Source organism: Pelodiscus sinensis, chromosome 29 (genome assembly GCF_049634645.1).
Source record: "Pelodiscus sinensis isolate JC-2024 chromosome 29, ASM4963464v1, whole genome shotgun sequence".
In the NCBI taxonomy this organism is placed as follows: domain Eukaryota; kingdom Metazoa; phylum Chordata; order Testudines; family Trionychidae; genus Pelodiscus; species Pelodiscus sinensis.
In genome coordinates, this window is record NC_134739.1 from 9840847 (window position 1) to 9851452 (window position 10606).

General features: G+C 41.2%; 1 protein-coding gene across 1 annotated transcript; it reads left to right on the top strand.

The window, feature by feature from the left end:
* The first annotated feature begins 194 nt into the window (after positions 1–194).
* On the top strand, positions 195–10519 carry KLHL11 (kelch like family member 11). The gene is made up of 2 exons (XM_075911565.1): positions 195–733; positions 5183–10519. Exons 1-2 carry the CDS (start codon positions 291–293, stop codon positions 6762–6764), a joined length of 2025 nt encoding a protein of 674 aa, XP_075767680.1. The 5' UTR covers positions 195–290; the 3' UTR covers positions 6765–10519.
* Positions 10520–10606: the final 87 nt, after the last annotated feature.

The following is a 10606-nucleotide window of genomic DNA, read 5'->3' on the forward strand; positions in this document are numbered from 1 at the left end:
AACAGCGCTTAGAGGGAAACTGAGTCACGAGGACGCGCCGCCTACCGGCCTTCGAACTCGCCGCGCTTTACGCTCCCTGAGGAGAAGCCCCGCCCCTTTCCTGCGTGGCGCCTCCCGCCTTGGGTTCAACGTGCGGCGGCGCGCGCCGGCGCCGTTGGGGCGGGCTGCGCGTGCGCGCTCGCGCGCGCCAGTGACGCGATTTCTCCGCGCGCGGCGGCGGTTGCGTGCCGTCTTCCCGCCTCCTTCCGGCAGCATCCCCGCGAGCCGTTGGGAGCCGGCGGCCGGGCAAGATGGCGGCAGCGGCAGCGGCCTCTCCTCAGCCGCAGCCTGGGCCGGCGGGGGAGCGCGCGGGGGAGGCGGGCGGCGGGGCCGGGGCGGAGGAGGCGGAGGAGTTCACCTGCCTGGCGCACTGCAGCGAGCTGGCCTGGCGGCAGAACGAGCAGCGCCGCCTCGACCTCTTCTGCGACATCACCCTGGCCTTCGGCAGCGGCGCCGGGCCCCTGCGCGAGTTCCGCGCCCACCGCTCCGTGCTGGCCGCCGCCACCGACTACTTCACCCCGCTGCTGTCGGGCGGCTTCGCCGAGTCGCGCTCCGGCCGGGTGGAGTTGCGGAAATGGAGCTCCGAGGGGGGACCCGAGCCTGACACGGTGGAAGCGGTGATCGCCTTCATATACACGGGCAGCATCCGTGTCAGCCCGGGCAATGTGCACGAGGTGCTGGAGATGGCCGACAGGTGAGGGGGAGTGCAGGGAGGCCGGCTTTTGGGGGCAGAGGGGCCCTGTGGCTGACAGGGCGAGGGTTGAGGTGCTTCACGGGTGAAGGAAGGAAAGAGCCTGGCTAGAGGCTGCCTGAGGCGATTTTCCCTTTTCCTCCCCGCAAAACTGCCAGATCCCCTTCTCCCCCATAGACCCATATTAGATTTGGCCTCCCTGCTTTTCAGGGGGAAGGGAAACTTCCGTGAGAGGCGTTTTGATCTAGTGCACTGGGCACCATTCAAATGTCGGGTGGCCGGAGTAAATCTGCCACCCTAGGCAGCTGTCTGCTTGGTTTGTTGCTAGAGTGGTCGTTGGAGTTAGGGGTGGCTAGATAGGTGAGGGGGGCAAGGCAGCACAGAGGAGAAAGGTAAAAGCTGGTGAAGCAGACACACAGGTGAAGGGAGGAGGTGATGGAGGTAGCTAGTAGGTGAAGTGCAGAGATATGGGAGAGTGGCACTATATGTGAAAGAAAATGTAGAATCAACCGAAGTAAAAATCAGAAATGAACCAAAATGTTCCATAGAATCTCTATAGGTAGTAATTCCATGCTCTAATAATAATATAATATCGTAGAAGGGATATACAGTAAAATTCCAATAATCCGGCATCCAGTAGTCCGGCACTCCTGATAGTCCAGCATCGAAATGGCAAGAGCCTAGTGAGTGAGCTTCGGCAAAAAATGAGTTACAAGGTAACAGCGGCAGCAGCTGAACTGAGCAAAAAGGGTAAAAAGGCTTAAAAAAACTAAAACGTTATAGTATACTGTATACAGTATGTACAATAAAAAGGGTTAAGAACACTTTATATACTAAGAACACTTTATATACAGTATATAATGTATACTGTGTGTGTGTGTGTATATATATAATATTGTGTGTGTGTGTGTGTGTGTGTGTGTATATATATATATAATAGTGTGAGAGAGAGAGAGCGCCCCAGTTTATAGTACCTCCTGATAGGTGGTGTTGGATTATCAGATATGCTGGACTAAGTCCCATAGGTTCCGGATTATTGGAAGTCTACTGTATTACGGATCACCAGGCTAGTGCTAGTGAAATGGTAAGGGAGATTAGAGAGGCTATCACAATAAAACACTCAATATAGTGGGGGATTTTAACTATCCCCATATTTATTGGGTACACTTCACCTCAGGACGGAAGGCAGAGAGAAAATTTCTTGATACCTTAAATGACTGCTTCTTGAAGCATCTGGTTCTGGAACCCAGAAGGGGAGAGGCAATTTTTGATGTAGTCCTAAGTGGCGCACGGGATCTGGTCCAAAGGGTAAATATACCTGGAATGCTCGAAAATAGTGACCATAATGTAATAAAATTTAACCACCCTGTGGTGGGAAAAACACCTCAGCAGCCCGACATTATGGCATTTAATTTCAGAAAGGGGAACTACACAAAAATGAGGCTAGTTAAATAGAAATTAAAAGTTACAGTGACAAAAATAAAGTCCCTCAACTGCATAGAAGCTTTTCACAGACACCATAATAGAGGCCCAACTTAAATATACACCTCAAATTTAAAAACACAGTAAGAAAACCACTTAACAACTAAGTAGAAGCAGTGAGAGAGAAAAAGTCATTGTTCAAAAAGTGGAAATTAAATCCTAGTGAGGAAAATAGGAATGTAAACTCTGTCAAATTAAGTGTAAAAATATAATAAGAAATGCCAAAAAAAGAACAGATACGGTTTGAGTTTTTGGTTAATAGCAAAATGTTTAAGTACATCAGAAGCAGGAAGCCTGGTAAACAACCAGTTGACTGTCAAGATGCCAAAGGAGCACTCAAAGACAATCAGGTAATTGAGGAGAAACTAAATGAATTCTTTGCTTCGGTCTTCACGGCTGAGGATGTTAGGGAGTTTCCCAAACCTGAACCATTCTTTTTAGGTGACAAATCTGAGGAATTGTCCCAGATTGAGGTGTCATTAGAGGAGGTTTTGGAACAAATTGATAAACTTAACAGTAACAAGTCTCTGGGGCCAGGTGGCATTCATGCAAGAGTTCTGAAAGAACTCATGTAAAACTGCAGAACTATTCATTGTAGTTTGTAACCTATTCTTTAAATCAGCTTTTGTGATCCTGACAATTACAGACTAGTAAGTCTAGCGTCAGTACTGAAGAAGTTAGTTGAAACTATAGTAAAGAATAAAATTATCAGACACATAGGTGAACATCATTTGTTGAGGGAAAGTCATCATGGTTTCTGAAAAGGGGAAATCATGTCTTATTAATCTACTAGAGTTCTTTGAGGGGGGGGGTCCAGTAGATATAGTGTCCTTAGATTTCTAGAAAGCCTTTGACAAGGTCCCTCCCCATGATGACTAACTTTACTTCAGAGCCTTTGGGATAACAGGGAAGCTCCTTTCATGGATTGATAACTGGTTAAAAGACAGGAAACAAAGGGTAGGAATTAAATGGTCAGTTTTCAGACTGGAGAGAGGTAACTAGTGGTGTCCCCTGAAGGTATGTACTGGGATCAGTCCTATTCAGTTTATTTATAAATTATCTCAAGAAAGGGGTGAACAATGAGTTGGCAAAATTTGCAGACGATACCAAACTGCTCAAGATAGTGAAGACCAAAGCAGACTGTGAAGAGCTTCAGAAAGATCTCACAAAACTAAGTGACTGGGCAACAAAATGACAAATTAAATTTAATGTTGGTAAATGTAAAATAATACAAACTGGAAAAAATAATCCCAATATACATACAATATGATGGGGACCAATTTAGCTATAACTACTCGAGAGAGATCTTGGAGTGATTGTGTATAGTTCTCAGAAAACAACCACTCAATGTGCAACAGTAGTCAAAAGAGCAAATAATGTTAGGAATCATTAAAAAAGGGATAGCAAATAAGACCGAGAACATCGTATAGCCTCTATATAAAAGCATAGTATGCCCACATCTTGAATACTGCGTACAGATGTGGTCGTTTCATCTCAAAAAAGATATATGGGCATTGGAAAAGGTTTAGAAAAGAGCAACAAAATGATTAGAGGTTTGGAACAGGTCCCATATGAAGAGAGATTAAAAAGACTTGGACTTTTCAGCTTAGAAAAGTGGATACTAGGGGGAAGGGAATATGATAGATTACCAGTACAATCATGACTGGTGTGGAAATAGTGACTAAGGAAAAATTATTTAATTATTCCCATAACATAACTAGCTAGTTTAAAACAACAAAAGGAAGTTTTTCTTCACACAGCTCATGGCCAGCCTGTGAAACTCCTTGCAGGAGGACGTTGTCAAGACCAGGACTTTTATCTAGTTCTTTCTTGAGCTCTGTTAATTCATGGAGGATAGGTCCATCAATAGCTATTAGCCAGGATGGGTAGGAATGGTGTCCCTAGCCTCTGTCAGAAGCTGGGAATGGGTAATAGGAGAGGGATTGCTTGATGATTCCCTGTTCTGTTCATTCCCTCTGGGGCATCTGGCATTGGCCACTGTCGGAAGACAGGATACTGGGCGAGGTGGACCTTTGGTCTGACCCAGTATGGCTGTTCTTAAGTTGGAAAGTGGTTGTTGGGGGTGGTGGGACAGGGAACTTTGGGGCCTGTGGCTATTGATAAAGTGGTGAAGTTAGACCTAGTGGTGGGGTGATGATGGAGCTGTTAGGGAGGTGTGAGGTAGAACAGTGGCATGCTTTCTGAGTCTTACATTCTTCCTACAGGAACAGCATCATGTCTCTTCTCTGAATCCTTGTAGTTAGCTCATCTCTTCTAGTATAAGTTTTACAGTTCCTGAATTCTCTGAAGAGAAATGGATCCAAGCTGTACTTCTGGGGGTGGGCACAAGTCATGTACAGCATTCCTAGCCTCCAAAAAGCATCCCTGAGCTGCACCATGGAGATTTGGCATCCCAAATTCATCCCTAGAGCCTTCCAAGTGTGCAGATGTTCGCTTTATATTTGCTGGTATCATGCGGATATCCGCGGCTCATTTTTGCATCTAGAACCCTGCAAATGTGCTGATATCAGATTTCTATCAGCAGGTATGTATGCAGATATACATGGCTCATGTTTGCAGATACACATGTGTCTACAAAATTTTTGTATCTGCGCATGGCTCTCTTCAGCTCCCTGAAGGGTAATTTATTAGAGGCTACAGTAGACTGGTTGGAGACATCTGAATTCAATGCACTGATCTAGTAGGTGTCCCCATTCCACCAGCAATTAATATATATCTAGTGATCAGAGTAAGTATCCCAATTTGGCTTGCAGGCCTTGTGTGTGCTTGTAGGCTATAAATTGGTTAAAGGGAGCTGTTAAAAGAACAATTATATAATGTTGATTTCATAAATTACACCAGAAACTTAGCTGTTGGGCTGTATAAACTCTTTATTGCTAAAGAGATATGACAGGACTTAAACTCGCTCCCTTCAGTTAATGTCTTAACTCATCTTTGTATATTCTTTAGGTTTTTATTGACTCGGTTAAAGGAATTCTGTGGAGAATTTTTGAAGAAAAAACTGAATCTCTCCAACTGTGTGGCTATTCATAGCTTAGCTCATATGTATTCCTTGAACCAGCTTGCCCTGAAAGCTGCAGACATGATAAGAAGGAACTTCTGCAAAGTTATCCAAGATGAAGAATTCTACACATTGCCCTTTCACCTCATCAGAGACTGGCTTTCAGACTTGGAAATCACAGTGGACTCTGAAGAAGTTCTTTTTGAGACCATTTTAAAGTGGGTTCAGAGAAATGCTGGTGAAAGAGAGAGGTATTTTGCAGAACTCTTTAAACTGCTCAGGTTGTCTCAGATGAAACCCACTTATCTTACCCGGCATGTCAAATCTGAAAGGCTAGTATCCAGTAACGAAGCCTGTCTTAAATTAGTGTCTGATGCTGTGGAAAGTCATGCCCTGAGGGCTGAGAACTTGCAGTCTGGTAATTTGCAACATGCTGCTTACCCGGTAGCATTGCTGCCTCGCTTTGGGCAAAATATGGATGTCATCATGGTGATTGGTGGTGTATCAGAGGGAGGAGATTATTTAAGTGAGTGTGTGGGGTATTTCATTGATGAAGACAGGTGGGTAAACTTACCACACATACATAATTACCTTGATGGACATGCTGTTGCTGTTACAGAATCATATGTTTATGTGGCTGGCTCCATGGAGCCTGGCTTTGCCAAGACTGTAGAAAGGTACAATCCAAACAGAAATGTGTGGGAGCAAGTCTGTAATCTAGTAAGCAAAAAACATTCTTTTGGCCTTACTGAAGTCAAGGGAAACTTGTACAGTATTGGTGGACATGGCAACTTCAGTCCTGGCTTTAAAGATGTAGCCATTTACAATCCTGAGCAAGACAAATGGCACAACCTGGAGTCAGCCCCAAAGATCCTTCGTGATGTCAAAGCAGTCACCGTAGAAGATAGATTTGTTTACATTGCTGCTCGAACCCCAGTGGACAATGATAGTGAAGATGGCTTAAAGGCATTAATTACCAGATATGACACAGAGACAAGGCACTGGCAAGACATTGAGTCGCTGCCACTCATTGATAACTACTGCTCTTTTCAGATGTCCGTTGCCAACACAAACTTTTACCAGACAGCATCATGCTGCCCCAAGAGTTACCCCATAGATAATGAAGAGGCTAAGAGACAGATCTCTGGCAGAATGCCAGACGAGATTCTGGAAAGTTTGCCTCCAGAAGTTCTTATTATTGAAGGGGCAGCCATTTGCTATTATAAAGATGATGTTTTCATCATTGGTGGGTGGAAGAACAGTGATGATATAGATAAGCAATACAGAAAAGAGGCCTATCGTTACTGTGCTGAGAGAAAACGATGGATGCTTCTGCCTCCCATGCCGCAACCTCGCTGTAGAGCAACAGCCTGCCATGTGAGAATACCATTCAGATGCTTACATGGTACACAAAGATACCCTATGCCACCAAACTTGATGTGGCAAAAGGATAGAATACGGCAGATGCAGGAACAACATCGACATTCTTTAAACACGCGAGGAATGCCCCGCTCACAGATTGAGTGCTAATTCATGGAAGACCATTCCTATAATTAACCTGGTTTAAGAATACAGTGTTATCTATTTTGTAAGTCTTAGTACATTGCCATCATGTATTAAGATTTGGGTGGCTGATTTGATGCATAAAAGTAATATTGTTACTTAAATTTTGAGGGTGGGAAATAGTTAACATCTAAAATCCCTCTCGTGTATCATTGAGAAGAGCATACAGTAGCCTGGGTTCCTGTGTGATGAAATGCCTGACACTTTAAGAAAATATAGTGCAGAATCTGTTAATTCTCTTGTCAGGCCCTTACTTTCAAGGATTTGTATGGATTTTAAAAAAACAAATCCAACTTAATGCATTTTAACCATTATATTTAGATATATTCTTAAAGCACCAATTTTATTTGCACTTACATGTTGATATTCCTGTAGCTTCTCTTCTCCTGAGTAGCTGAAAGTTGCATACATTTGGAATCTGTGCACTTGCTTCTCCAAAATTGAAGGCACATAAAATAGTTAGAGGAATACCTGTGTATAAAAATAAAAGCACAATCTTTTTTCATAAAATTACTTCAAGATGGTTCTGTATGAAATATTTTGTTTCTGAATATTGTAGAAATGCCAGCATTTACTTATAGCAAATGACTGGTAAAACATCAGAGACATACTAAAATGGGACTTGAGACAGCACCTGGGAGGATTTTACTATTTGAACATTTCATGTTTCTGGGGCTCTTCTTTGTCAGTTTGATTAGAAACTTAGGCAAACAATCAACCTCATTCAGTGACTGAAAACAGTAAAAATGTTAAACTAAAAAAAACCCAAACTGTCCACTTCTAAAATATCTGAGACAATTAGGGATTACTAAAAGCAAAATTAGTTCATAGTGTGATATTAAAGATTGACTTGAAGGGTTTTTCCAAATGACACACATTTAATTCCAGTGAGAGTTTGAAAAGTGAACCTGTATCCAGCCTGACTGACAATCAGTACTTTTTTGCCTTTAATATATTTTCTCTCTAAATTTAAAGTAACAATGCCACACTGTTCCTTACTAGATTAGCACTTTGTGCTTCTGACAATGAGAAGCTTTTAGTAATCTTAAGCCTTCACAATCTTCGAATGTTTGAATTTATTCTGTTTGCAGCATTTAAAGCTGATTGGATAAAATTAAGCAATTTCATTTTTTTACATCTGAAATTGTTTTATAAATAAGGCCATGTTTGTTCTAGATTACTTAATACTCCAAGGGAAATATCCAACATGTTGTCCCATTGAAGTAACGTTTCCTGGAAGTAACAATCCAACTAGCTCTCTCCTCTTCTTCTCATTGCTAAAGAGCTCCAAAAACTTTCTCACTTATTTCTTGTAAATTCTGTTGTCCTTCCTACCTCCTCTTCTTCCCTAGCTTTCCCTTTATTTAACTGTTTTGATTATTTCTACTGGAGCTGTAACTCAGGATCTTAGGGAAAAGAAAGGAATACTAATGAGGGTATCCTGAATGACTATACAGTCAAATGGAAAAGCAGTTTACTTTCTCTTGTTCATGTTACGGTATTGTTAGTGTCTTAAACGGGGGCAGCTAATTTTGGAAAGCTCTTCAAAAGTAGTTTAACTTTCTGACCTGACACTTCTCATTTTCCAGTTCAGCAGGTAGTCTAGATCATGTCTGAAAATAGTAGGTAAGTCTTTCAACTGCATGATATGTACAGGTTTTTCTGACTTGCATTTCCTCTTGAAATTCACTTGATATTATCTGTATCATTAACTTGCCTTGCTATAGTATTCAGACTAATCCAGCCTTGTAAAAATTACCATGACAAAGTAACAACTCAGATACAAGCTAATCACCTGCTATTACCATGATGTTGGATTTTACTTGGCTATCGAATTACACTGCAAGAACCAGTGTGCAAGTTAAAATTTGAGAGGTGGGCCTAACCTGTTTAAAAGGAGAAATCAGTTAAATTATTCAAGTTCAAGGCTGACATCCAGAAGTTGCTGGCCCTGAAAGACTTAATTAACTCATTTGGCAAAGTGCAGATGAATATAATTTATCAACCACACTGATAGAGCATTTGGTTGTAATGTATCATTAGTATATATTTCAATTGCAATCTAAGCAAAATATCACTGACGATCAACCTAGACTAGTGGGTTCCCAAGCAAACCTCTCATGATCTTGTTTGGTTATAACAAAATATAACTACTCAGAAAATAACTTTTAGCTTTTGTTCATCTTACCAGGTCTTAATATTCTTAAAGATGTAAAAATAATGTCATGCCAGAGTGATCTAACTTGTGAATGCCAGCCACGGTTTACTGTGTGGTGCACTTTATCTCACTGTTGGTGTGTTCAATTGCATGATGAGTGATGGGTACCATGCAGCATAGTCAGTTTCAGTTTTATGGCCATTCCAAGGGAACTCTTCATTTTTAAATAGCCTTTTTTACCTTGAATGTTTGTGGATCAATGGCATCTGCACACACTGTTGTTTTTAAACAAAGTCTGATTGCCCACTGTACACTAAGTAGTTGTTATAAGTTGTAGAAAACTTAAATGTGTGGTGACTGTGGATCTACCTCGGTCCATTAATCTATCCGCCATTTAACAAGTTTCTTGTGGCCCTTGATTAGCATAGCGTGGTGGTACATGTAAAACACTCCTTTGCAAAACTCTGAGCGCTCTTAGCTGTAGTTATAGCAGGATAGATAAACTAACAAGAATCTTACTCCCATAAGAAGTAAGTATAACTAAACAGACTCCTATCTTTGTCTTAATATTCCAACTATTCTGCCCTCTGAAAGACAATCATACCTTTTTGGCTATTCTAAACACATCCCATTAAATGCATGTCCTATGTCCTATCTTTCTGTTCAAAAGGTTAGTGAAATAAGTTAAGGATGCCACCAGCTAGGCTGCTGGCACTGTAATAATTTCCAGGTGCCATATGTGTACATAGTATTTTATAAAGCCTGAGCGGTCTGTTGGTAAGTAACTGTTTTGTATGTATTTTTAATGCTTCTCTTGCACAAGGTTAGAAAGACACCACTCCAAGCGAATAGAATATATGCCATCTTTTTAAATGCACTAAGGATTCTGAAACAAACTTCTCTGCCTCAGCTTATTGATGTTAGCCCCAAATTATTTTTGCATTACAGTAAACAGTAAAATAACAGGACTATTGTGTCAGTGTATATTAAAGAGACTGTATTGTTTTCTAGAGACAGACTGCTTTGTGCAGATTAACAAAGTTTAAGAGCCTTTAACCCTAAGTTAAAATAGTATACTGTAGTATTTGACTTGTTTATAAAGGACCCAGTAAGTAGAAATGTATTTGTAAGACTTAGCTTTATCTTCAACCACTTCTCAAATTATACTAGACTATAATTGTTTTTAATATAACCAATATAAGTGGAAGCCTCCTAATACAAGCGCTCTTGAGACTATAGTCCAATAAATAACACATGTTAAATAAAGACGTAACTAGGTGTTTGAAGACCATTATAATCGTAGATTTTCCTCATGGATCCACATCATTCTAGATCCCATGACCTATGAGGCAGCTGTTCTTTTCTGTCAGTTTTAGTGCAGGCTTCTGCAGGTGGTTGGAGAAGCAGTACCCTCTATACCTGGAAGAATTGCATTTCTTTCTGTACGGTAAAGTAGAGTTTGTTCAAGGCTGTTTGAAACTAATAATATTGTAATATTTAAGTTCTTGACATTACACTGCTTTGTTGTAATGAAATTGAATTAAATAAACTTTTTATTTCTCTATTCTAGTGTTCCATATGTTTTTTTGCTACGTTATGGTATTTAGCACTACAGGCCATCCTCGCTATAAGTCCAAGATATGTTCCAAAA

What these genes read in the sequence shown, in the direction of transcription:
- KLHL11 (XM_075911565.1), top strand. Translation starts at nt 291, where the DNA reads ATGGCGGCAGCGGCAGCGGCCTCTCCTCAGCCGCAGCCTGGGCCGGCG. An exon ending in GTGCTGGAGATGGCCGACAG is followed by an intron (nt 734 to 5,182) that starts GTGAGGGGGAGT and finishes TATATTCTTTAG; the next exon opens with GTTTTTATTGACTCGGTTAA.